We start from the raw sequence: 25,372 nt of genomic DNA on the forward strand, positions 1-25,372 counted from the left end.
TGTGATCACTATCGGTGTGTACTCTGAGGTAGCATTGTGTGTTCTAAAACGTCATTCTATAGATTTAATTAACTTGGCTTTTCATGTGCATTTCCCTCTTATCTCAGGAACTACCTGGAGCATGTCGCAGATGCCATCTCTGATTGGACGAAACAAGAAGAAAGAAAGAGAGAGGCAGAGAAAGTCAAAATTCTCAGTCCTGCTGAGTCATTAAAAGGTAATTCCTGAACATAGTCCAATAGTCCAACACAAGCCAAATACAAAAGACGTATCAGAATATCTTATTCCCGTAATCTCCAGTCATGACCCACAAATGGATATAAAGGTTTGATTCCAGCAAAACACTCCACAAGCTAAGTTTGCGTATGAAAACACCTTCAACCAGGGAAAGAGGGATGTATTAGTGGAATCAACTGGTGTAGTTGTTGCCAGGAGAGAAAACCCGTCTCTTCACAAGACATCCTTGGAGACTACTGTCTATGCGTGGCATGGAACAAATCATTTTTCAACATACATTTTTTTTTAATCTCCATTTTTTTGTATGATTAAGGTGATACAAATGGAGATTCTTCACCTGAGGTGTCTACTCCTGAGCCCATCATCAGAAAAGACTCCCTCAAAGTCAGTAAAAACACATCAACAAATAAATACAGTACTTACAAAGTACATACAGTACAAACACACACACTTCTGGCCCCATCTCCTCTGTTGCTTTTATGCTGTGACTTTAAGTATTTTGTTGAGTAGAAAGTAATTACATTTGCTTTGTATGAAATAGTTGGTGTGTCTAGTCGAAAGTTAGAGATTTTTCCCTGCACTCATGGTAACAGCAACATTTAGTATGCCAAAATCTGGAATGAAAATCAAATTTAACTGCAAATGCCTAATGTAATGTAGCTTACCTAATTTCCTGCTCAGAAAAACAATATTTTGTCCAACTGATAAAGCAATGACACATTACAGGTACAAAAAACTGTATTTCAATAGGCAGTCTCCAAGTCTCCACATCACTGTATTTTGTCAGTCATCACAAAAAAATTGGAAGAAGCCAATTTGACATGCACCAAACTCTTGCCCCTTTCAATTCTTCACCGCAAGGCTGCATTTAAAGAAAGTACTTCCTGTTTACTTATTCTATTGTTTGTGTGTGTGGTGTTTTCAGGCATGGAAGTTGGAGCAGGAACTCCTGAAGGAGGAAGAAATAGCCAAGAGATCCAAGAAAGACAGTGCAAGTGGAGGTAAACAGCAGAGGGGGAAGGATGAGCAGGCAGCTTCCACTGCAGGCGAGAAAGACAACAAGAAACCCTCTGCTGGTAGTAGGAAGAGCAGAGAAGCGATAACAGGTGGCTCATCCAAAAGCCCCATAGAGTCCATTACCAACACACTGTCCGCTGTAGAGGGAGATGAAGAACTGCAGCCAGCAGAGAAGTCATTCAGTGTACGGACATTAGCTGTTTGATCCCTCTCTTTGTCTATTGATACTAAGTGACGTGCTCTATTTTCAAACTCTAGCAGTATTACCCTGGGAAAGTTGTAATGCATTAGTCTACTACTACTACTACTATTACTACTAAATTAGTAAACTTGTTTAAATTGATTCACATACACACAGACATGTGTTTTTTAGACCATACACATAAGATCACAGAAAGTTGAATCGGTCCATCTGGACACAATGTTTATTGAGAGAAACGTTTCATCACTCATCTAAGTGACCTCTTCAGTTTCAACTGACTGCAGGTATTCCCACCCCACCTATGGCAATGGCATAACGCCCGAAAACAACGATCGGTTTCATATGCAAATTGCCATGAGAATTAACTAGTGTTTCAATGGCCATGTGTGCTATTCACAGAGGATTGAGGAATGTTTCTAATCACAGTATTGTAAAATGGTGACAGATGTACTCTTAGCCACCCCCCCCCCCCCCGGTTCAGGGACGGTCGTTGCCTCTTCACATAGATGGCCTCTTTGACTCCCCATTCAAATCAGTGTTCTTCCCTATCAAGGACGTGCACATCCTCATCCTTGAAAGAGTGGCCACTGGCCTGTAGATGGGTGGAGACTGTGGAGTCCTGGTCTGACGTGTTAGCTCTTCTGTATTGTGCCATCCTCTTGGCCAGCGTCTGTTTGGTTTCCCCGATGTACAAGTCACGGCAATCCTCCTGGCACTTAACAGCGTACACTATATTGCTCTGTTTGTGCAAGGGGACCCGATCCTTGGGGTGGACCAACTTCTGGCGTGTGTTATGGGGTTTGAAAGCAAATATGTGTGGAAAATGCGTGTCTCAACTTTTCCGACATGCCTGCCACATACGGAATCACCACTGGTTTACACTTAGGCAGCTGTTGTCCTTCTTCTCGCTTCAACTGGCTGGTGCACTGTTTGGACATCTTCCTGGCTTTGACCCAGCTGCTGTGTCGGTGGTACAGCATCCTGATGACTCCTAGTTTGTGTTCCAGTGGATGATGAGAGTCAAACCTTAAGTACTGATCAGTATGTGTTGGTTTACAGTAAACATCAACAATCAAATGTCCTCCATCATCAATTACAATTTCACAGTCTAAGAAGGCTAACCTGTAATTTTTCGCATCCTCCCTGGTGAACTTGATGTGGTTGTTCACAGAGTTAATGTGGTTGGTGAAATGTGGTACATCCTGAGATTTAATTTTAACCCAGGTGTTGTCCACAAATCTGAACCAATGGGTAGGTGGTGTCCCTGGACAGGACATCAGAGCCCTCTTTTCCACTTCTTCCATATGCAAGTTGGCCACTGTAGGTGAAACTGGGGGAACCCATAGCACACCCATGCTTCTGTCTGTAGTACTGCTCCCTGTATGTGAAATACGTGGACTGAAGACACAGCTACAAGAACAGACACACTTGGTCAGTGTTAAGGGTGGTCCTATTGCTAAGGGTGGGGTCATTTTGTAACTTCATACAGACTACCTCCACTGCTTCATCAACAGTAACACACGTGAAGGGAGACTTAACTTCATAAGAGACAATTGAATTCATTCATTGGACCATGCTATATCTAACTCTAGTTAATGGTCACAGCACTTGGCATATAAAACCCATCGTTGTTTTCAGTCGTTATGCCACTGTATTGTTTATAAGGGTGGAGATACTTGCAGTCAGCTAAGACTGATGAAGTCACTTAGATAAGTGATGACACGTTTCTCTCAATAAATGTTGTGTCCAGATGGAATGATTCAACTTTCTGTGATTTTCTGACCCGGATTATTGAGCATACATAAAGACATATACACAAAACACTTAAGAAAAACAGTTCATTTTGTACCTTTAGAAATTAATGTATAGCATGTCTATGTGTGAATTTGTGATTTTTTTGCATGTGGTCTAGGGCTTTCTGGGTTACAGCATGAACGGCAGGCTTATCCAGGTGTCAGGTGGGATCCAGAATCTCTTCCCCTCTGATGGAGGACAAATCACTGTGGAGAACATCAACTATGTCCAAGGTGCACACTTAAAACTTCAGCTGCAGACAGGATTCCTCACAAATAATTTCGTCGGCTGGTGATAGCCTTACGTACTGATTTCTATAAGGTGTTTTTTCCCCTTTAAGATAATAAACAGCTTGTGTAAATTAAGTGACGCTGCCAGTCAACAGAAAACCTGCATTACAAGCATCTTTGTGGTGAATAGCAAAGCTCTTATCACTTTATCTCTTTCTCTTGACCTGCAGCAGTAAGACTGCATCCTCTCACGGCACGGAAGCATTCCTCGGTGGCAGCTGAATTAGGGCTCCTAAAAATGATTGTAAACAAGTCTCGAAAGCAACTCAGATGCCATCTAGTGGTTCATAGATGTAACTGCATGGCATTTGTTGGGTGACTTATTTCATGGTTAGTGTGACCGCTGACTTCTTGCACAAGCACTAACTCACAGTTGCGTGTTTGCCTCAGGGTCCAGTCTGTTGAAAGTGGGAGTGAGGAAGGATGGGCATCATTTCTACACACACATTAACCATGTCGTTGTTGAGCCAGTGAAAACTGCCCCACCGCCAGGAGAAAAGGAAACAAAATATCAAACCAAAGATGCTAAAGATCCCAAAAAGGACCTGATAACAGGTGGATTTTTTTAAATGTGTGGTTGTAAAGAAATAATCATAATAACAGTTATTAATATGATAATAATAATAGTGTTAAAAAACAATGGTAATCATCATCATCAAAATGAGCCAAGGTGAACCACTTGTGCATTTGTGTGTGTTTGTGTGTGTAAAGTGGCCAACCAGGTGGAGACTAAAGTAGTCCGACAGGGCTCCTTCTCTGCAGTGTTGGACAATGGTATCCACCTCTCTTACAGTTACTATGGACCTACTGGACAGTACACAGGTATCACGCTCAAACCGCATAAAGGTTTAATTAACAATGACATTTCACAATCTTTTGACGATTCCTTTCAAGATAATTATACAGTGCATATGATGGTTGCTTGCTTGTCTTATTAAAATGTTTTTTTCCCGGGTATCGGCGCTTTTCCCAGTGCTCTGAAAATTTTCACATATACTGCTGTTATTACGATGATTGTTTAAATGAGGGTGAATTTTCTGTGCAGTACAGATTATTATATAGTGATGTTTTTGTGCGGTGATGTTCCAGCCAGTTCCCCGGTGCCAGAGGGAGAAGCTCTGGTGAAAAACAGAGTCTCCCCACTACCTGTGCCTATCTCTGACCCTACCTCCAACCATGCCACCAAGGGACCGAGCTTGGCTTCATCCCTCCCACAGAACCAGGAGCCTGATTATGCTCAGGTCTGTATCTCATCTCCCTCCCTCCCCCCCCCCCTCTCTCTCATGAATACATACATGTGCACATACTGGCATTCATGTGAAGTCAGGCAAACACAATTATACATGCATGAACCAGCACATACAAGTTTTATAAAGTTATGAGTTGCTGACAGTCTACAATATGAAGGATTTTTAATCATACAATGAGAAAATTATCTTGATTTTTGGTCTTTACTCTCAAAGATGAATTATTCTATATTTTCAATGTTGCGGGGTGTGTGTGTGAATCCAGAAGTGTGAAGCTTTGCCAGTACAGCTATCCTGTCCATTCAATAGTCTGAACCTGTCCATTCCCAATGGCCTGCTGCTGCAGTTCCTCACAGAAGATACACAAGGTCAGTGGAATACACACATGCACACACATGAAGGCTTGAGTGTCCCTTTATCTCTGTCACTGTGAGGACCAAAGGTCCTCTTAGGGAGAGAAAGCTTTCCACATAGAAACATATTTGTATCATTAGAAGTTAAAAGGGGTCAAATGTGGGGTTATATTAAACCTGAAGCTCAGCATTTGCTGGCTAGAACTGGTGAGGCAGACCTTATTTACATGTATATATTAGTACAGATGTGTACATTTGTGAATCTTTATTTGTTTTTGCATGTGTGTGTGTGTATGTGTGTGCGTGTGTGTCCAGGAACATGTTCAAAGAAGCGTAGTATGTTGGTTAGACAGAGCTTTCCTCTCCATGGTGGGGATGCTGGGGGAGCACTTCAGGATCCTTTGCTCTCCAGAGAACTGTCCCGTGTGATCACCAGCCATGGAGCTGTAGTCAAACACATGAGAGACGGATCCACAGAGGTAAACACATGCTCACTCATAAACACACACGTGCACATACATACACATGCACATACATGCACATGCACACATACAAACACACATGGTAAACACATACTCATAAACACACACGCGCACATACACATGCACATACATGCACACAGATCTGTCAGCTGTGTCTATGTGTAGGTGCTGTTTCCGGATGGTTCGGTGAGTTTCAGCCCAGACTCTGGCCCAGTGTGGGTTCCTGACTCTGAGGTGGAAGAGGAAAAGACGCCCCCACCAATACCAAAAGAAACCCAGGACAATAAGAGAGGTTACAGTTCAAGACCACATCTCTATCTCTCTCTCGTCTCTCTGTCTGTCTCTCCCTCTCTCACACAGACTCTCACTGATACTCAAGTGCACACACCTTTTAGTGGAGCTGCCGCCTAGTGTGGGAAGTTTGTACTCTCTTCAGGTTTTAGTGAAGAGTTACGTTGCCACCAGGTCTTAGCATGAGGTCACACTTAAGTTGAATTTGTGTGTGTGCACGTATGTGTGCGTGTGTGTGTGTGTGTCTTTGTATGTATAGGGAAGAGTGCCAAGAAGGAGGCTGAACCACAGTTTGTCCCCACCCCTCAGAGAGGTTGCTGGTCAACCACGACACCCTCTGGGACCCGCATCTCTACGGTGGGGAACACACACAAACACACACCCAGCACCCGCCTGCTCGCCTACCATGCCACAGACCCCTACACCAAGGCTGTGAGTGTACATGTAACTTAAACTGCACTTACTGGTATGAATGGTGAGTAGTGAAGAGAATGTTGGAAGTGTGTAAGGTAGACATCACAGAAGAACAACTCAAGTTTCTTGTTCCTTTCATATCCATCAGTCCCTTTATCTCTCTCTCTCTCTTTCTCTCCTTCACTCACACAAAAACTCACATTCACATAACTTATTACTATTCACTCAAATCAACTTAAATTCATTATGGTTATCAATAGATTTTTTTCTGATTTAATTTATTTAATAAGTGCATGAGTGCATCATCTAGATCGAAACATTGCCGGTTAAAATAAGTATTGGGAGTATTTCAGTATGCAGACCTCACTCCTTTGAGTTGTGATTTGCAGTTTTTGTCTGGCACCTAAATCTATTTTCTGGATGTGTGCACCCTTGGTTCCTCTTATGAGTGCACCATCTATCATCTAACATATTCTAAAATACTTCCATGGAGGCTGGTCCAAATCTTTTTCTTTTTGAACCCCCCCCCCCTTTTTCTCCCAAATTACATCCAGCCAATTACCCTACTCCTTTGAGCCATCCTGGTCACTGCTCCACCCCCTCTGCCGAGCCGGGGAAGGCTGCAGACCACCACATGCCTCCTCCGATACATGTGGAGTCACCAGCCACTTCTTTTCACCTGACGGTGAGGAGTTTCACCAGGAGAACGTAGTGTATGGGAGGATCACGCTATTCCCCCCAGTTCTCCCTCCCCCCGAACAGGCGCCCCGACCAGAGGAGGCGCTGGTGCAGCGACCAGAACACATACCCACATCCGGCTTCCCATCTGCAGACACAGCCAACTGTGTCTGTACGGACACCTGACCAAGCTGGAGGTAACACGGGGATTCGAACTGGTGATTCCTGTGTTGGTAGGTAACGGAATAGACTGTTACGCTATCTGGACGCCCCGCTGGTCCAAATCTTGTTTCGGAATTTTGATATTCAATCATTGTCAGAGTATTGTGATTTGAAAAAAAAAAAGAAAAAAGAAAAGATAAGAATTAATGTTTTCAGTGAAAGGGTATGTCTCTTCAGAAAATGGAGATAATCATTTATATAGTTTTTAGGGTTGTCGATCGATTAAAAAGAATTAACTAATTAGTTGCACAATTTGATGGATCGCGATTAATCGCTTTTTTCTTCTTAAGACTGAAGCTTGTTATAATGGGTATCTAAATGTAAAATCATGGAATTAATGAAGAATCAACACAAAGGACGTCTATTTACATTCAAATACTATTGTTTAATAACATCTTTTTAGCTTTGAGGACAGATTCTCTCCTGTGAACTACAGATCAACAAAACTATCAAGGCCATCAAAATGGACTGTCAGCTTGAAAGACACATTTCTCACACAGAAATAATAACAAAACCCAGGCCAATATGTTAAAGTCCCAGTCGAGTTTCAAAACCATTAAGGCCTTTAAAATTATATATCAGCTTAGAAGGTAATAATTCATCCAGCTTCCCACCCGCAGACACGGCCAGTTGTGTCTGTAGGGACGCCCAACCAAACTGGAAGTAACACGGGGGCTTGAACTGGCGATCCCCATGTTGGTAGGCAGTGAAGTAGATCCCTATGCCACCCACATGCCATGGTAATAATTTCTTGTATAAACTAATATGAATGATAATCACCAACAAAACAAATGTGTTCCATGTTCAAGTGTCAGTTGAATTTCAAGTGTCGTGAATACACGATGTTCACTGCGTGTTCATTAATAATGGCACATTACAGAGCCCCATATGTGCCCCAGTGGCACAGCTAGTAGAGTTTCCAATATTCTGTATGAGGGGATGAGGGCTGGGAACAAATGAAGCCTACTTCTGTGAGAAAGCAGAGATGAAGGTCACGCACTGTGATAGTCCAGCGAGGAGCAGAGTAGGGGAAAAAAGACAGCTCTCCATGCAGTGCACAACCGAATCCCCAATATGCCTGTGAAACAGCCTCGCTCAGCCGTCACTTCCTAGTAAACAAAACACAGCTATGTTAATTGTGTCAATTTTTTTAACGCGTTAAATATTTCAAATTAATCGCAAAAATTAACGTGTTCATTTTGACAGCACTAATTGTTTTGAAGTAAGCCCTCTGACCCCATTTGTGTGTCAGGTGATGCTGAGCAGAGAGGACCATGTGGTGTCTGTTCAGGGCCCAGATGGAACTCTGACTGTGGAACACTCAGACAGAACCAGAATCACCAGCCTCCACCAGGACAGAGAAGCACACACACCACTAAACACAGGTGAACAAACTCGCATACAAACACACACGTACACACACAGAAAATTTGTTTTTGTCTTGTGTCCCATCATGTCCATGTGTTTGTCATCTTTCCAGGAGATGGGTCTGAGTGTGTGTGTGTCAAATCAAAGTCTGAGTATACAAGCGATCGTGCAGAGCAAATGTGCATGACGTGCCCTGCACAGAACGTGTTGGATGATGTGTATTCCGAGCTGCTCACCCAAGGAGCTTCTGATGGTGGAGCGCAGACTGGCGTTGTTGGGACTGGGAGCACGTCCGATGATGGGGCACATTCCATGTTGAGCGTGGGTGAGGACAGTGAGGAAAAGGAATTGGCAAGTGTGTGCGGGAGCGATAAGGCGGGTGGTGTGCAGGCCAAAGAACGGGTGCTGCTGGTGGAGAGGGAGGACTATGCCACTGTGATAATGTACCCAGAGCGACTCTCGGCTCATGTCTTCCTGGCAGATGGCACTGTTGTCACGGCAACCAGCCATGGAACCTACCAGGTAGAGGGAACTATTGATGTATACTATTAAATGAGAATAACCGAGATGATTGGTGCCAGACACAAGATGTCTACTACATATAAACTTAGCACAAAAAGTAAGGAAATGTGTGTTTGGTAGATTATTTCTTTGTTGTAACGATGCTTCTTGGCAATAAATCTTATATCAGGCACCTGATTGTCAGCACCTGGGGTACCAGAAGCTCAAAACAAGAGTCAATAGCAACAGCAAAATAAGCTGTTTGGCATTGGCAGAGAAGATTTAGCAAATTTTTCATGGGTGCAACCCACATACTCAGCTCTGCTGCTCATCCCACAAATGCATGTTCCTTACAAATGGGGCACCATTTAAAAGGGAAATAAACAGGCTTTCCACCGGTATAAGATTTATTGCCAAGAAGCATTGTTACAACAAAGAAATAATCTACCAAACACAAATTTTCTTACTTTTTGTGCTAAATATATATATATATATATATATATATATATATGTGTGTGTGTGTGTGTGTGTGTGTGTGTGTGTGTGTGTGTGTGTGTGTACTAGTTAATAAAGTTAATAAAGCTAATTGATATGTGTGTAGCTTTATTGACAGCTGATGATTGCTTATGGCATGAAACAGGCTTGTACTGTCTCATAAAGAATTTGCTTGACTCACTGGATTGTATATATATATATATATGCATGTGTGTGTGCGTAATTGACAGATGCATCAGGTAAAGATACTATAAATACTATAGTTCTGTTTATTTTTACATGATTGTATATAGAAGTGTGTGTGTGTGTGTGTGTGTGTGTGTGTGTGTGTGTGTGTGTGTGTGTGTGTGTGTGTGTGTGTGTGTCTGTCCTAGGTATTTCCTTCCAATACAGGTCTGCTGCAGATTCAGGTAGATGGCACATGTGTGTACCTTCCTGACTCTGCCGTGACCCCTACTCCTGAGAGTGATTCCTGCAGCAGCCAAACAGGAAGCTACACCATGAGTCACACCGGAAAAGTGGCCTGTGATGTCACAGACCCTGATGGAAACCACTTCCAGGTCAGCTACATAGGTTGCAAGGAAACCACTCGTTTGACGTGAATGGCTCATTGTAGTAATGAAAATAAATTAGACCAAAAAAGCAGGAAAAAAAAAAACCTCACATCAACAATAAAAATGTGAGAAGCAAAGCTCAGTTCGCACTGGTCTGGGTGATATGTAGATGACAGGAGTCATGAAAACCAGTCAACAATTTGATCAAACCTTTCTAAATTGTCTTAGGCTCCCACAACCTTTAACCTTGACTACTCTGTGTGTGTGTGTGTGCGTGTGTGTGTGCGTGCGTGCGTGCGTGCGTGCGTGCGTGCGTGCGTGCAGGTAATGGAAGATGGACAGATAACAGCAGTAGTTTCCAGTCCTGCCGAGAGCACACTGGTACAAGAGGAGGTAGAAGACAAAGATGGAGAGATGACCGGGCTTCCTGAAAAACATACAGAACGTTGTCCCAGGTAGGCTTCCATACATAATTTAAAGCGCTATTTCCAATTTGTCGAATCATTCTCATATCTCGTTTTTATGAATGGTCAATCACCTATGCTGGCTGCTCTAACAACCCATAGCTTTACTCTTCACTTCTTTGTGTTTTGAATACTTTCTTGATTTGATAACTTACATGTATATCATAAACTGGAGAGAAGGCTAAACAGCTAATTTTTACAGTTGATACTTTTCTAAAATTAAGACAGACACCTTCACATTGTATTTTCAGGTAATGGTCTACCCTCCCACAGTCCAAAGACATGTAGGTCAGGTTAATCGGCCATGCTAAATTGCCCCTAGTTGTGAATGTGTGTGTGTGTGTGTGTGTGTGAGGGCCCTGTGATGGACTAGAGGCCTGTCCAGAGTGTCTCCCCGCCTGCCGCTCAATGACTGCTGGGATAGGCTCCAGCATCCTGCGACCCTTATCGGGATAAGTGGCTTGGGTAATAGATGGATGGATGGATCTACCCTGTTTCTAAGGCCAAAGCTTTTAAATGAGTAATTTTGCTTGTTGCAGTTATGAGAATTGAGAGGTAGGTGAGAAGGTCTGAGTGCTTGTAATAACAGAGGAATCCCTGGGTGTTAGTTGTTTCATGAAACAAACGGGTTATGTTGCTTAAAATAGTATATTATCATTTGAAGCTTTCATAAAAAATAATTTGTATCCCAGGCTGTTTGTGGTACATGAGGATGGCTCCGGTACTGAACTGCTGAGCTGTCAGACTGTGGAGGAAGTGTTGAGCCAGGCCTACTCTGACCCAACCATAGCGTTGCTGAAGGAACCATTACCTGACACACAAGGTACCGCCTTCAACATTTGATATACTGAGGGTTCAACCAAATATCTATGGTACACAACCCTCTATTTAGGATGTACATGGAGACTTGCATGCAATTGACTTTCATATTTTCAATTTGAAATCTATTGGAGAGTAGTTAAGTCAGGCTGTCCTGTGTTGTCTTCATAATTGGTGACATTGTCATGAGTAGAGATTAGAGTTGACACGGGCTGTTTGGTGCACAGCTGAAGACAAGAACTCACCAAGTTGTAGCGTTGGATTGCTTAGCATTAAAGCTAACACTTGTATTCTAAATCAGCTTGTTTTGAGTTATCAACCTCTAGAGGTTCAGGCAAAGAGATTTACATGAGATGTAACACAAGTAAGCACATTGATATGTGTGTATACCAGATGAGTTTGCCATTACCATCCTAAAGCCAAGCCACCAGAGTGTGTGGTCCCAGTGGTTGCTGCAAAAACAGAACCCAGAGATCATCCCTACCAACCTCAGGAACCGCAGCTGGCACAACTTCCCTAGAATCGAGGTGCATACACACACAATGCACTTATATATACATACATACATATACATGTATGTATATTCATACAGTACACACCCATATACACATGCATTTGCCTCGCTTTTTGTCTCTCCCTAATCCAGAGGAAGACCTCGGGTCCTCCGTTTGGGACTGACCTGGGACCTGGTCTTACTATAGGAGACAGATCCTGTGGCTCCTTGTCTCAGGGTCAGCCTGCTCGGAGCTGTCCTGAGGCCCTGGAACTCAGAGAACTGACCCAGTATCGACCAGTCACCACCCAACTCAGAAACACACTAGACTGGCGACTGAAGGTGAAAAACAGCAATCGCTGCAGACTCACGTGCACATTATTTTTGTTTCATTTATTGTTTATTTGACAGGGACAACGCACAATTTTACAATTGCACCAGAGTTAGCCGACAGCTAATTTGCATCTGCAGTCCCTGGGCAGGCAAACAAACAACAATTAATACAAAAGTAAAAACATAACAATACATAAAAAAACTATTGGACAGGCAGACAAAGAACAATCAAGACAAAATAAAAACATGACAATACATCAGAAAACCAATCTCAAAAGTTATAAATACAATCTGATCTATTTAAAACAGTGGATATAAATAGCAATTTGGCCTATATGACAACAACATAGTAAATATGGATTTCATCTATTCAGCAACAATAAATATAAATAGTAATATGACCTGAAACATCAATAAACAACAATCTGACCTAAACTATGACAACAGCTATAAAAATCAATCTGGCCTAGTCAATGGCAAGAAATATAAATTACACACAGTCTATGGTCATGTTGCACCTGGGCTGATTCCATCCAGAACCCTAGGCTGCTCCTGACTAAGAAAAATATAGTAACTACTCTGAATAACAAGTAAAACAAAAACCCTGAGTGAAATCTAAAGTATATGCAAATTATTAAAGCAAGGCCATTTATTTGGGATTACACGTTTGTGCTGATTTTAACCAAAGCTTAAGACGCTTTTTAAACACCGCAAAGCTGGCTGACTCTCTAACATTAGGGGGAAGGGAATTCCACTTTCCCACCACTTTTACTGAAAATGCTGATTGACCAAAAGTAGTCTTCCTAAACTTTGGTACCCAATCTCCCCTTGAAGATGCTCTGGTGCTGACCCTTACAGTTCTGTCACTGTCGGGAGAGGCCAGGCATGCTCTCGGGGGGGGGGGGGGTGCGAGTCCATGAATAATCTTGAACATCAGGCATACATCTGAATAAAACAAAAAATTATCAAAATTAAGAAAGTTATATTTTTTCAGGATATGGCAGTGGTGATATTCCCTTGTCTTTTCTCTTGTTGTCAAAGTGGTACTGTTGGGAGGAATTTTAGACCCGTTCGTCTATCCTTCCCTGTGTTGCTCCCAATATTTGAATGTTATTTGGGTCTCTTACAATTTGAGTAATTTTATGTTAACTTTGATCAGAGTTGAATTTGAAATTTAATTCAAGGCTGAAATAGTCAACTATTATTACAGTGCATATTTCATCTTAAGTCCACGTTTGAGGTCAGCTACATGAACACATATGGACACATAAGTTCTGAAAAATACCAATGGTCTTGTTTGAAAAATAAGCTTATTTTGATTTTCTCTGAAAGGTATTCAGAAGATTGCTTTGCAGGAGGATAATAGTGTGCTGTGATCTGGCCTTGACTGTAGGAATACATGGAGCATTTGTTACAGAGGGAGCAGCTCTCAGAGGAGATGAAAATTAAAGATCCACGTACAGAGGAAGAGAGAGTCCATGCTAGTGATCTGCTCAAATTGATTCTGGTCAGCATGTGCGCGCGCGCACACACACACACACACACACACACACACACACACACACACACACACACGTACATATACTGTACATATTATAAAGCGAAGTTGAGACAAACGCGCATACGCAAATTAAACAAAAAAGCAAACACATACACACACACTCACAAAACTCATTAACATATGAGAATAATGGAACAAATATTACTCATTTACACACAGAAACAGATGCATAAATGCAAAAATAGGTAATATATGATAGTAAGATGTATGGAGTAATATATGTTTTAGTCTCTTCCAGAGTCAGAATGTCCAGATCCTACACTTAACAAGAGGACTTCAGGTTCGTGACTAGTTTCTACCTTGCAAGTACATGTAGGTTATCAAAGAAGGTTGAATCAGTTCATCTGGATACGTTTATAGTTGTATCCATATATATATATGGTTGTGACATTGTATTCAGATGAACTGATTCAACCTTCTTTGATTTTCTTACCTGGATTATTGAGCATGCATCAAGACATACATGTAGGTTACAAATGGCTTCGTTATGTGGTACAGAGTCAATATACAGAATCAGAATCAGAAGCACTTTTACAAGCTATAATACAAACTTAATATACAAGCTTTATACAAGCTGTACAACTACATTTCTGCTGTGAAAACGTATGTGCATTTGTCTAACTAAGGTATGTTTGTTCCACATACATGTACATGATACTTTGTGAAACCACAAGGAGAGATTTTGAATTTTCTGAACTTTGAAGTGGAGACATTTTGGTTGGCGTGGTCAAAGTTATCTGGTTCATGGTGTTACAAATTGTATTGATTCTTATCAATAGGTGACAGATGAGGCTAATAACCCAGGAGTTAGGAAATCAGTAAAAAAGGAATTGGAATTTCATCACAAACATGGTAATACAGCACTAACTTGCATAAGCTAGTGCTGTAATGTGTAGATAATTTGTAGAGCTTCATTGCATGCGTCATTATACTAGGGAGGCAAAACATGGAAGTTAACCCTTTGTGTGTGTTCGTGTGTGTGTGTGTGTGTGTGTGTGTTCACAGAAGACATGGCTAGTCTGTACAACAAAGAGGTTGTAGACCCAGTTGTGCATTTGGACACTTCAGAGGACACCCCCAGAGGACAAAGTGACAGGTAGGAGAGACAGGACCGACATGCATGAATGAATGAATCACTAGGTTCAGCTGGATTCAAATAATGCAGCTATGACACACATTAAAGATAAAATAAGTTTTGAGTGGCCGTGTTATTTCATAATGATTAAAAACACACGAGTAAACTTGAACAGGGACATCCTTGAGTACATATTCAAATAATTATGACGGAAAACACAACAAAGCTGGCAAGCTTATTTCTTTTGTGTTGCTCATGTAAAGATAATAAGATGTGATAGGATTTATGAAATAAGTCAACAAAACTTCAATCAGTTACACATACAGATCTGCAGCTTATGTGCAAAAAAAGCCTATTAAAAGTACAACCCTCATGTGGCGTCCGGGTATCGTAGCAGTCTATTCTGTTACCTACCAACACGGGGATCGCCGGTTCAAATCCCCATGTTACCTCTGGCTTGGTTAGGCATCCCTACAGACACAGTTGGCTGTGTCTGCAGGTGGGAAGCCAGATGTGGGTATGTGTCCTGGTCGCTGCACTAGCGTCTCCTCTGGTCAGTTGGGGTGCCTGTTCAGGGGTGGGGGGGTAGCGTGATCCTCCCACGTGCTACGTACCCCTGGCGAAACACCTCACTGTCAGGTGAAAAGAAATGGCTGGCGACTCCAAATTTATCAGAGGAAGCATGTGGTCGTCTGCAGCCCTCCCCGGATCGGCAGAGGGGTTGGAGCAGTGACCGGGATGGCCCGGAAAATAGGGTAATTGGCCAAGTACAATTGGGGAGAAAAAGGGGGAGAAAAAAAAAGTACAACCCTCACTAATTTCTTCTCTCCACCTTTCATCTCCACCCATGTTCTTTGATATTTCTCCTGTTACCTCTCCTCTCACCTCCTCCCTTCTCCTCTCCTCTATTCAATAATGCTTCTATCCCTAAACCCCCCTCCATCTTTTCTCTGTTACACCTCCCCTCCCTTACCTCCTCCTTTTTGACTCCTTTCCTTTTCTTTCTTTTCCTGTACTGTACTTTTCCTCCTCTCCCATTTCAGAAAAGGAAGTTGCCTTCAATGGACCAAAAGACTTGCACAACACAGGTCAAAGTTTTGCATCTTCCACTTTTTATATTATTTTACACAGAACAGAGGATCTCCCTTACGGGCCCTAAAGCATCCTTGTGCCATGGTTTCCATAGTTTTTCTGTAATATGGCAGTAAAAGTAAAAATCAACATGTATTTTCTCTGACATCGCATGGTGGCAAAATGTTGTTGCTTAAAACCAAAGTTTAAACTGGTGGCAGAGTAGATATGCAATCTGAGGCATCTTTGATGGTCATCATTGAGTTATATTTGCACTAGCTCACCTGCTGTTCAGTAATTCTCTCGACAACACTGTGTGTGTGTGCGTGCGTGCGTGCATGCGTGTGTGTGTGCGTGTGTGTGTGTTTTGTGTAAAAATGTGTGTATAAACTGCAGGCAGGAGCTACTTGAGGAGAAGGCTCACAGAGAGGCTCAAAGGAAGAAAATCATTGTTCCTTATTTCCACCCTGAAAATGCACACTTACATTTGGTACGTGTATATAACTTATTCTTTGTATCATAGGAATTAGAGCTAAATGAACTTGATGTAAATGAATGATTCCTTGGTATTTTAGAGTTGATGGTGGGCTGAGTGAATAGAGGGAAAAGACAATTGGGTAGCCATTTTTTTCTTTTTTCCCCTAATCAGCTTGCCATTCAAGAACCAGATATGAGGAGTCTATCCATGGATCTCCCTCCATTCCCCAAGACTGATGAAAGCAAGGCCTTCCTGAGAGATGCCCCCCAAGAAGAAGATGGTAAGAGACTGTGACAAAGACATTTTTTTCACTTTTAGCAGAGAGACCCTGCTACCTGTGTTAAGTGACAGGCTGATGTTTGGTTCAAATTAATTTCAGTAGATGTTCCACGGACCAGGAAAAAGATGTCTGGTAACAACTGGCCATACAGTGTTTTGAGACAGTAACACACAGAAACTAGCTACATACCAGAAACACAAAATCACAGAAGATGATACTGTTGAAGATATTGTTGATCAAATTAATGAAATATAATTTCAATGTGTGTGTGCTCACTTGTGTTTGTGTGTGTCTGGTATATGTGTGTGCATCTGCACATGCGCCCTGAAGCCCAAAGACCATTGAATCCAACACCCTGTCATGCAGCAAGGTAATTAGATGGTGTGAATGTCCGAGGTTGCTTTATATTTGTTATAATCAGAAAGGGGCAAGTTAATTATTATCATTATTATTTACACTTAATCATTAAAACATTCTTTATGAGAACAGAATTGTATTTAGGAATTAGCAAACTACTACTTTATGTATGCTCAATAATTCAGATAAGAAAATCACAGAAAGTTGAATCAGTTCATCTGGACACAACATTTATTGATAGAAACGTGTCATCACTCATCTAAGTGACCTCTTCAGTCTAAACTGACTGCAGGTATCCCCACCCTCATAAACAATACAGTGGCATAACGACCGAAACCATCGATTGGTTTTATATGCAAATTGCCGTGACCGTTAACTAGAGTTTCAATGGCCATGTGTACTATTCACAGAGGATTGGGGAATGGTTGCAATCACAGCACTGTGAGATGGCGACAGGTGTACTCTTGCCCCCCTACCCCAACCCCCAGTTCAGCGATGGTCGTTCCCTCTTAACATAGATGGCCTCTTTGACACCCCGTTCAAACCAGCATTCCTCCCTATCAAGGATGTGAACATCCTCATCCTCGAAGGAGTTGCCACTAGTCTGTAGATGGGTGTAGACTGTGGAGTCCTGGCCCGACGAGTTAGCTCTTCTGTGTTGTGGCATCCTCTTGGCCAGCGTCTGTTTGGTTTCCCTGATTTACAATTCACAGCAATCCTCCCGGCACCGAACAGCGTACACTATATTGCTCCGTTTGTGCCGGGGGACCCGATCCTTGGGGTGGACCAACTTCTGGCGCAGCGTTTTCAGTCGTTATGCCGTTGTACTGTTTATAAGGGTGGGGATACCTGCAGTCAGCTGAGACTAAAGATGTAACTTAGATGAGTGATGACACGTTTCTCTCAATAAATCTGTCCAGATGAACTGATTCAACTTTCTGTAGTAAGGTTACCATGAGATTCTGGCATTAAAGGAGAAAGTGTTAGTATCTATTCAAATTATTATTTGTTTTGTATTATTTCTGTTGTTAGATGGGTATATGCATCTCATGAGTGATATATTGTACTCTACCTTTTGCTTTTAGTCAAACAACAGGAAGTGATGCAATGCCTCCAGGAAGGCCAACCAATCCAACGCCTCAGACTGCAGGTTTGTCCCTCCCCTTACCTCATTTTGCTCTGTCGTTTGATACAGAGCATGTTCTGCACTGTGTCCGAAATCACTCACTACTCACTATTATAGCCCATTATATAGTAGGTTCACCATTTTGTAGTTCTGTCTGAATGTATAGTGAGAATTATTATACCCTATATAGTGGACTCAAAGTATCCCACAATGCATCACGAAAAATAGTGTACAACGATGGTCATTAACCAAGCACTATATACCATCAAGCATTGCACTTAAAGAATTGATGAGAAGAGAGAGAGCAGCGTGCAAATTGCAACCTGTTGTAGTTTGTTTTTCATTATGATGACATCCATGAGTTGTGTTGTGTTTAGTGTGAGCAGTGCTCACAGCACAAATGTGCCACAAAATACTTTGTATTTTTTTATTTGGGAAAATACGCTCAGTATAACAGTATTTATCACAAAAATGCATGCTGGTAGTGTGGATGGTCCACCAGCCGACATTGATCTGACATGTTTAATTGTGCGACAGCAATGATGCAATTAACGGCGCAGTGAAAATGACCCAAGCAGTGTCCGAAAGTGTTTTTTTTTTCCATTTTGCCAATGAGCTCACTCTATAGTCCTCTACGTAGAACTCCCATCCCGCTCCCATTGAATCCAGTTCATTACAGAGCTGTTGCAGGGACATTTTGGGGACATGGACAGACTTCTAATATCACTGAAGAAAATAGCTGTACAGGAATTTTAAATTGGTGGCATTTGCACAAAGATATAACACATGGTCTCCGTTTTTGGATTATATCAATTACATAAAAAAATCAATCGAAATCACAGTTCAGACAGTGATTTTCCGACAGTGGAGAGCCACCAGAAGTCAATGGTCTTTTTAAAGTCAACACTCTAACGTTAAAGAACGGTTTGCAGGTTAGAAACCCCAGTGAATCAATGTGTAGGAAAATGTAGGAACGAGATTTTCATTTAAAAAAACCCCCAAAATATTAAAGCAGTTTTTCCCCCTGGAAACCATCAATGGTGTTGTTGATAAAATTGCTCAACAAATGAGGAGCAGAACATATATATATATATATATATATATATATATATATATATATATATATATATATATATATAGTGTTTTTTTCCCCGAAACCGTCAATGGTGTTGTGAGTGCTCAACTAATGCAGAGCGGAATATCAACACGGATACAGGAAAAAAGATTTTAATACTTTTTTTTGTATTAAAATCTTTTTTTCCTGTTGCCGTGTTGATATATATATATATATGTACACACACACACACACACACACACACACACACACACACACACACACACACACACACACACACACACTACAGTGACTTTTAGAATAGTTTCTGTGAGAGAATTTTACTTGTGCATATAAAAAAAAGCCAAACTGGAAGTGGTGTCATGGGAGAGCGGTCAAGTTGAACAATAAGAAATTACACGGGTTTTGAAATTGAAGAGGCTGTAAATTTTTATTCAGAGGCATATGACGGACCACAGCCTTATATCTATGAGCCTGCTAGTTGTTCAAGAGACCAGGAACAGACCAGGGTTCGAAGGAATAATGGTCAGAGGGGAGAGTTGTGGTGTGAGGAGAACCAGTGGAGAACTGGGCAGGTGTCTTGGTGAGTGACCAACGTTAGCTTCTAGATGTATGCACGTATATAATATAGGCGTTAACTAACGAGATCCAGTGCTTCTGGAAAGTTGAATCAGTTCATCTGGACACAAAGTTTAGTGGGAGAAACGTTTCATCACTTAGCTAACTGACTTCGCCAGTCTCAGTTTATAAACAGTACAAATGCATGATGACCGAAACCGGTGATCGGTTTGATATGCATATGAAACCCATCACTAGTTTCATATGTGTGTGTGTGTGTGTGTGTGTGTGTGTGTGTGTGTGTGTGTGTGTGTGTGTGTGTGTGTGTGTGTGTGTGTCCATACCAGTTGACAACATCCTGAGAGGTTCATCAGGGTACAGTAATTCTGCTCAGCTGGATGTAACTGGAAAACCCAGGAAGACTAAAATCAATCTTCCAAGCTCCATACTGGGCTCAAAACCCTGCAGCATACCCAATCACCAGGTACACACACACACACACACACACACACACACACACAACGGAGAAACACACATAATGTAATCACATAGATGATAATCAGATACACATGCTTTCATACCCCAACAGCATACACACACACACACACACACACACACACACACACACACACACACACACACACACACACACACACAAATCTCTCTCTCCCTTGTCTTTTCCCAGTTCCTGTCGGTGGAGGAACCTGTCAGAAGGAGGTGTCGCACTGTATCTCTGCGTGACCCAACTACCATAAGACGGGGCTTCCAGTTCCTCCCATCCAGTGTCAGCTTTGGCACGCTAAAGGAGGGAACGTCCTATGCTGTCACAGTAGTGATGAAGAATGTGGGTGTCGACAACTGCAGGTGAGGCAGTGGTACAACAGAGGCAGTGGTAGAACAGAGGCAGCGGTAGAACAGAGGCAGTGGTAGTGGTAGAACATCCATCCATCCATCCATCCATTGTCTGAACTGCTTAGCCTGCTCTCAGGGTCGCGGGGATGCTGGAGCCTATTCCAGCAGTCATTGGGCGGCAGGTGGGGAGACACCCTGGACAGGCTGCCAGGCCAACACAGGGCCAACACACACACACACACACACACACACACACACACACACACACACACACACACACACACACACACACACACACACACACACACACACACACACACACACACACACACATTCATACCTAGGGACAATGTAGTACGGCCAATTCACCTGACTTACATGGTAGAAAAAAGATAGAAATTTAACAAAAGGTTCAGGCCCAAAGGCTCCCAAGCCTTTCAAACATGATCAGATTGTAGTATTAGTGTGATTATAAAAACATTTCAGGCTTCAACATTCATTAAACTCATAAAATGTTGGCTACTTTCCTACCCTAGATTGACATAGTGGCCTTGCTGATAAAAATTTCAAGCTCGTAATTGCACAGTACAGACAATTGACAGAATTTTGAGGAAAAAAAATGCCACTGTATCTATTGGGTAACACACTCAGATAGTGATCTAAATTGTATTGCAACATTTATATACCACAGAAGTAATGTGGTTCCATTAGATCTTGAAGATATTTGACCATTCATTTTAAAATAGAATCAAAATTAGTAAAAAGTCTCTGAATAAAAAGAGACTAAATAAAACATTCTGCCACATGGTGTTTAAACATTTGTGCCATTTAATTGTTTAGACTGGTGGTAGAGCCCGGGAGCGTGACTATGGGAATATTTGTTTGCATCTGCAACAGATACAATGAACCCTGCACCTGAAAAAAAGGCCTTTTGAGGACATTTACTCAATATCCTCGTATCTCCAGATAAGAAGGTCAAGGAGAAGAAGATTATAGTTGTTGGCCATGTGAGTCATCTCAGGATAGGATCATGATAGGAAAATCTTCATCCTCTTACTATTTGTGGTTTGTTTCCTCTCATTCTTTCTGTCAGATTCAGTGTAAAACAGCTTCCTCCAGCTACAGGCCTCCGAGTCATCTATAAACCCGGACCTGTGAGTTTCTATTTCATTTTGCTGTCACCTATGATTTTTTGTTGTTAACTTTGTCATTGATGTATTGCATTTGTGCAATGGTATTGTTGTTATTGTGTATCATCATTATTGTTGATTTCATCATGCACAAATATAGCTCTGCATGCAGCAACTGATATTGCAGCTCAAGTAATCTTAGATTTCTAAATATTATTAATAGATTTTCTAAAATCAATCAGGAGAAATGAAGCCATGATACATTGCGTGGGTTGTGAAGCAGTTGTCTCCTTCTGGCATACAGAGAGAGAGAGCTCAGTTACAACTATATTCTGGCTTATTTTGTATTTTTATAAATTTAACAAAAAGTTATAAAGTTTAATTATGAATGGAAGTAATCAACTCTGCTATTGTACATACAAAACGGTGAAATTAGAGTCTGCCTCTCTGTCCCTTTGTCGGTCTTTGTGTGTGTTCTAGGTGGCTGCAGGCTTGCAGGTTGAGCTGCAGGTACAGCTATATGCCACGTCTGCAGACAAAAGCGGCCAGATAAAACAAAAGAGCTACGTCTCTCATTACATTCACATCCACACTGAAACGGACATCTTCTACCTCCCTGTCACTGCTAATATCCTTTAACGTGTCGTGCCGTATTAGGAAATTAGATTTCACTCTTGTCTTCATTTTGTCTCATTTTCAAATGCTTATCATGATCTCAGAAAGTAAACAGTGCCCTGGGCTGAGCCACCGGCCTAGAATCCAGATTTAGATTTATACAGTAAACCCAGAACAGAGTCGCTGAAATTATAGATGGTTAATTTTGCATTCCAGTAAGTTGCAGTTTTATGTGTGGGAGAAAAGAGAATTTGGTTGGGCCAGAACATTTTCTGCCCTACTGGAAAACCAGACCAATGAGAGCAGAAGTTAAAGGCACTGTGTTAATCCTGTTTAAATCCTAACCTCTGTTTTTCAATGATGTGAATAACAACAACAATTCAAAGCAAACAAGGCAAACAAATCCTGTTGATATTTACTGGTCAGGTTAGTCCCAGGAAAGATTAAATATTACACATAACACCCTTAATACTGGCTGGTAACCTTTAACCTTAACGCTCCCACCCATCCTACCTGAGAAGTTATATGACATTTGGGTTAAGGACAATATCAATACGGGGAACAAGAAAGGTTCCAGGGCCCAGCGACTGGCCTCCATCCCACCAGTGAGACAGAAAGTGGTATCGTCACACAAACAGATCCCTCCTCTGACCACTTTAGCAAACCCAGGTTGGTGTCCTCCATAAAAACTGTTCTACGTCTCCGGATGTGTGTGACAGTAAGAATGATTGTGTGTATCATTTAAGCAATTGTTGTATGCATGTTGTGCTGTAAATTTCAGGAGAGTTCCCAAATCCTGCTGCTAGTCTCTGAAGTGTCCATCAACCATCTTGAGTCTGACGTCACAGAGCATCATCCAAGGTCCTACTGTTTAAATAAACACTTTTAAAACTTTCAAAAGTGATTTTTGGGCAGTTCTTTAACTGAATATCATTATGATGGTCTGTGCTGGGAAATACATCTATAATGTCTTGTTTCGTCTCACAGACAGCTGCAGTGCTAAGCTGGTATATGATGCTTTTGTTGTTAACTAAACTTCAGATTCCCTATCGTATCATGTCATTCTTTAAACTAGCATACGCCTGGTTATTTTGAAGGTGCAAACGAAATGCTTGCTTAATTATCAAAGTTAATAATTCACAAACAACACTGCGGTTGTCTTCTTAACTACAACAAACCATAATCATAATATCAAGGGACAATTTTTTTTAATTAAATCTATTTCAACCGCATTGTCAATTCTGTTCTTCATTCTATTCTGTGAAACCCTCATAACACCCTCTTTGGAGTCGTTGTCAGAGCTATAGATGTCCATGGCCAAAGAGGATAAATTCTGAGTCTCATCGCCAGCCAGTCAGACTAGCTTGGTGTAGTTAGAAAGGCACGAACTGAGGAAGCCTCTTGGATGAGAGGCGAAATGTCTTCACGGATATATACCAAGTCCAGATGCACTTGATTCAACTCCTTTGGATAACCATGATCTGGATGAATGAGAACATTCACAGACACCTCATAACACCTTTTAAAGATCAGTTACTCAATTGATTGATTGAATCAATTATTTTGGTTTTCTGAGTTGAATGAACTACCCAGTGACTCGTGAACCTCATCCAGTGCATGTAATTGTAAGTTTTTTGGGCTTCCTGAAAAGAAGCAAGGTTGGTTATGTTACAGCAATAATATATATATCAATGTCAGAGGAGCTGAGGTGCAGGAGTGTGAAATTATCCAGCATTATTCTTGTAAATATTACAATGTCAGGTAGATCTACTTACTGGAAACTAAACAATTAATTGTTAGAACACGAAGTAGTTAAAACGGAGATCAGTAAATTAATTACTCAGTTCTGGAATAAGGTAAAAATGAAGTGCTATGGCACTCACTGGGAGCTATTGAAGTTTGAGATAGGTACATTTTAAGAAGATATGGGAGTTTTATTGCCAAATCTAGAAGGGCAGAGGAAGAAGAGGTGGTTACTAAAATCTCCTCATTTTATCAAAGGCTGCCTGACGACCTCTCGGAGGAGGATTAGATGAACCTGATAGACCTTCAGAGTAAGTTGGATGGCATATATCGATGGAAGGCAGAGGAAGCTTTTGTCAGATCCAGGGAGAGATGGCTAGAGGAAAGAGAGCAAAAGTCTGCATACTTCTTTAGGCTGGAAAAATATCATTCTAAAAATAATTATATTCATCAGCTAAATATTAATGGTGTCATAACTGACAATGCCAAATTAATCTCCAAATTCTGCTGTAACTTCTATAGTAACTTGTATAGTTCAAAGTTTAATGAAGAGGCCACATCTTTATTTCTGAATTCAGTAAATGATTTGAAATCTATAGATACAGCTGATAAAGATCACTGTGACACCCCTCTTAGCATAAAGGAGGTTACTGAATCAATTAACCTACTTAAGAACAATAAATCCCCTGGCACCGATGGCATATATACAGAATTTTACAAATATTTTTCTAGTCAGTTAGCTGCATTTCTGCTACCGCTTTTATCAGAAAGCCTAGATAACAAACACTCTTCCGCCTAGTTTCACTCAGGGTCTGATTACATCGATCCCCAAGCCTAAAAAATACGTGATTCTCATTGTGATTATTGTTCGTGTTGTTATTGTTTTTATTCACAAAAGCAAATTCACAAACAAAAAATTTTTTTGTTGTTTTTTTTAAAGAAATTGAACAATATGTAAAACTCATTTCTTCTTCTACAAACAAAAAGGCTGTCAAAACTTTTAATTTATGTATGTCTTTTAATAGCTTTATGTAATGGAATGTACCCCTGGCTCCTTTGTTATGTATGTTCGTTTTGTAAACTGTCCTCTATATACTAAATCCGTTGCTATATTAAAGATTTGCTTAAAAAAAGAAAGAAGAAAAAAGACAAGATTTCAGCCACCCCCAAATTCAATGAGATCTCTTCTCCAAAACC

The 25,372-nt window shown here is 41.3% G+C and overlaps 1 protein-coding gene across 1 annotated transcript in view; it reads left to right on the forward strand.

Annotated features, from left to right (window-relative positions):
• The window catches only part of spag17 (sperm associated antigen 17), a 40,688-nt gene extending 17,395 nt beyond the window's left edge, over nucleotides 1–23,293 (forward strand). The window contains exons 18-47 of the mRNA XM_056300159.1: nucleotides 108–217; nucleotides 551–621; nucleotides 1,163–1,438; nucleotides 3,369–3,483; nucleotides 3,931–4,071; nucleotides 4,258–4,362; nucleotides 4,630–4,781; nucleotides 5,053–5,155; nucleotides 5,456–5,619; nucleotides 5,788–5,914; nucleotides 6,173–6,345; nucleotides 8,480–8,612; nucleotides 8,708–9,117; nucleotides 9,966–10,151; nucleotides 10,470–10,600; nucleotides 11,302–11,432; nucleotides 11,822–11,955; nucleotides 12,075–12,263; nucleotides 13,648–13,761; nucleotides 14,044–14,095; nucleotides 14,821–14,911; nucleotides 16,358–16,457; nucleotides 16,611–16,719; nucleotides 18,173–18,226; nucleotides 20,183–20,319; nucleotides 20,521–20,699; nucleotides 21,781–21,841; nucleotides 22,298–22,445; nucleotides 22,937–23,101; nucleotides 23,214–23,293. Of these exons, the coding sequence (XP_056156134.1) occupies nucleotides 108–217; nucleotides 551–621; nucleotides 1,163–1,438; nucleotides 3,369–3,483; nucleotides 3,931–4,071; nucleotides 4,258–4,362; nucleotides 4,630–4,781; nucleotides 5,053–5,155; nucleotides 5,456–5,619; nucleotides 5,788–5,914; nucleotides 6,173–6,345; nucleotides 8,480–8,612; nucleotides 8,708–9,117; nucleotides 9,966–10,151; nucleotides 10,470–10,600; nucleotides 11,302–11,432; nucleotides 11,822–11,955; nucleotides 12,075–12,263; nucleotides 13,648–13,761; nucleotides 14,044–14,095; nucleotides 14,821–14,911; nucleotides 16,358–16,457; nucleotides 16,611–16,719; nucleotides 18,173–18,226; nucleotides 20,183–20,319; nucleotides 20,521–20,699; nucleotides 21,781–21,841; nucleotides 22,298–22,445; nucleotides 22,937–23,101; nucleotides 23,214–23,245 (4,093 nt within the window). The 3' untranslated portion in view covers nucleotides 23,246–23,293. The remainder of the gene's footprint in view (nucleotides 1–107; nucleotides 218–550; nucleotides 622–1,162; nucleotides 1,439–3,368; nucleotides 3,484–3,930; nucleotides 4,072–4,257; nucleotides 4,363–4,629; nucleotides 4,782–5,052; nucleotides 5,156–5,455; nucleotides 5,620–5,787; nucleotides 5,915–6,172; nucleotides 6,346–8,479; nucleotides 8,613–8,707; nucleotides 9,118–9,965; nucleotides 10,152–10,469; nucleotides 10,601–11,301; nucleotides 11,433–11,821; nucleotides 11,956–12,074; nucleotides 12,264–13,647; nucleotides 13,762–14,043; nucleotides 14,096–14,820; nucleotides 14,912–16,357; nucleotides 16,458–16,610; nucleotides 16,720–18,172; nucleotides 18,227–20,182; nucleotides 20,320–20,520; nucleotides 20,700–21,780; nucleotides 21,842–22,297; nucleotides 22,446–22,936; nucleotides 23,102–23,213) is intronic.
• Nucleotides 23,294–25,372: the final 2,079 nt, after the last annotated feature.

This window comes from Lampris incognitus, chromosome 20 (assembly GCF_029633865.1).
Source record: "Lampris incognitus isolate fLamInc1 chromosome 20, fLamInc1.hap2, whole genome shotgun sequence".
In the NCBI taxonomy this organism is placed as follows: Eukaryota; Metazoa; Chordata; class Actinopteri; order Lampriformes; family Lampridae; genus Lampris; species Lampris incognitus.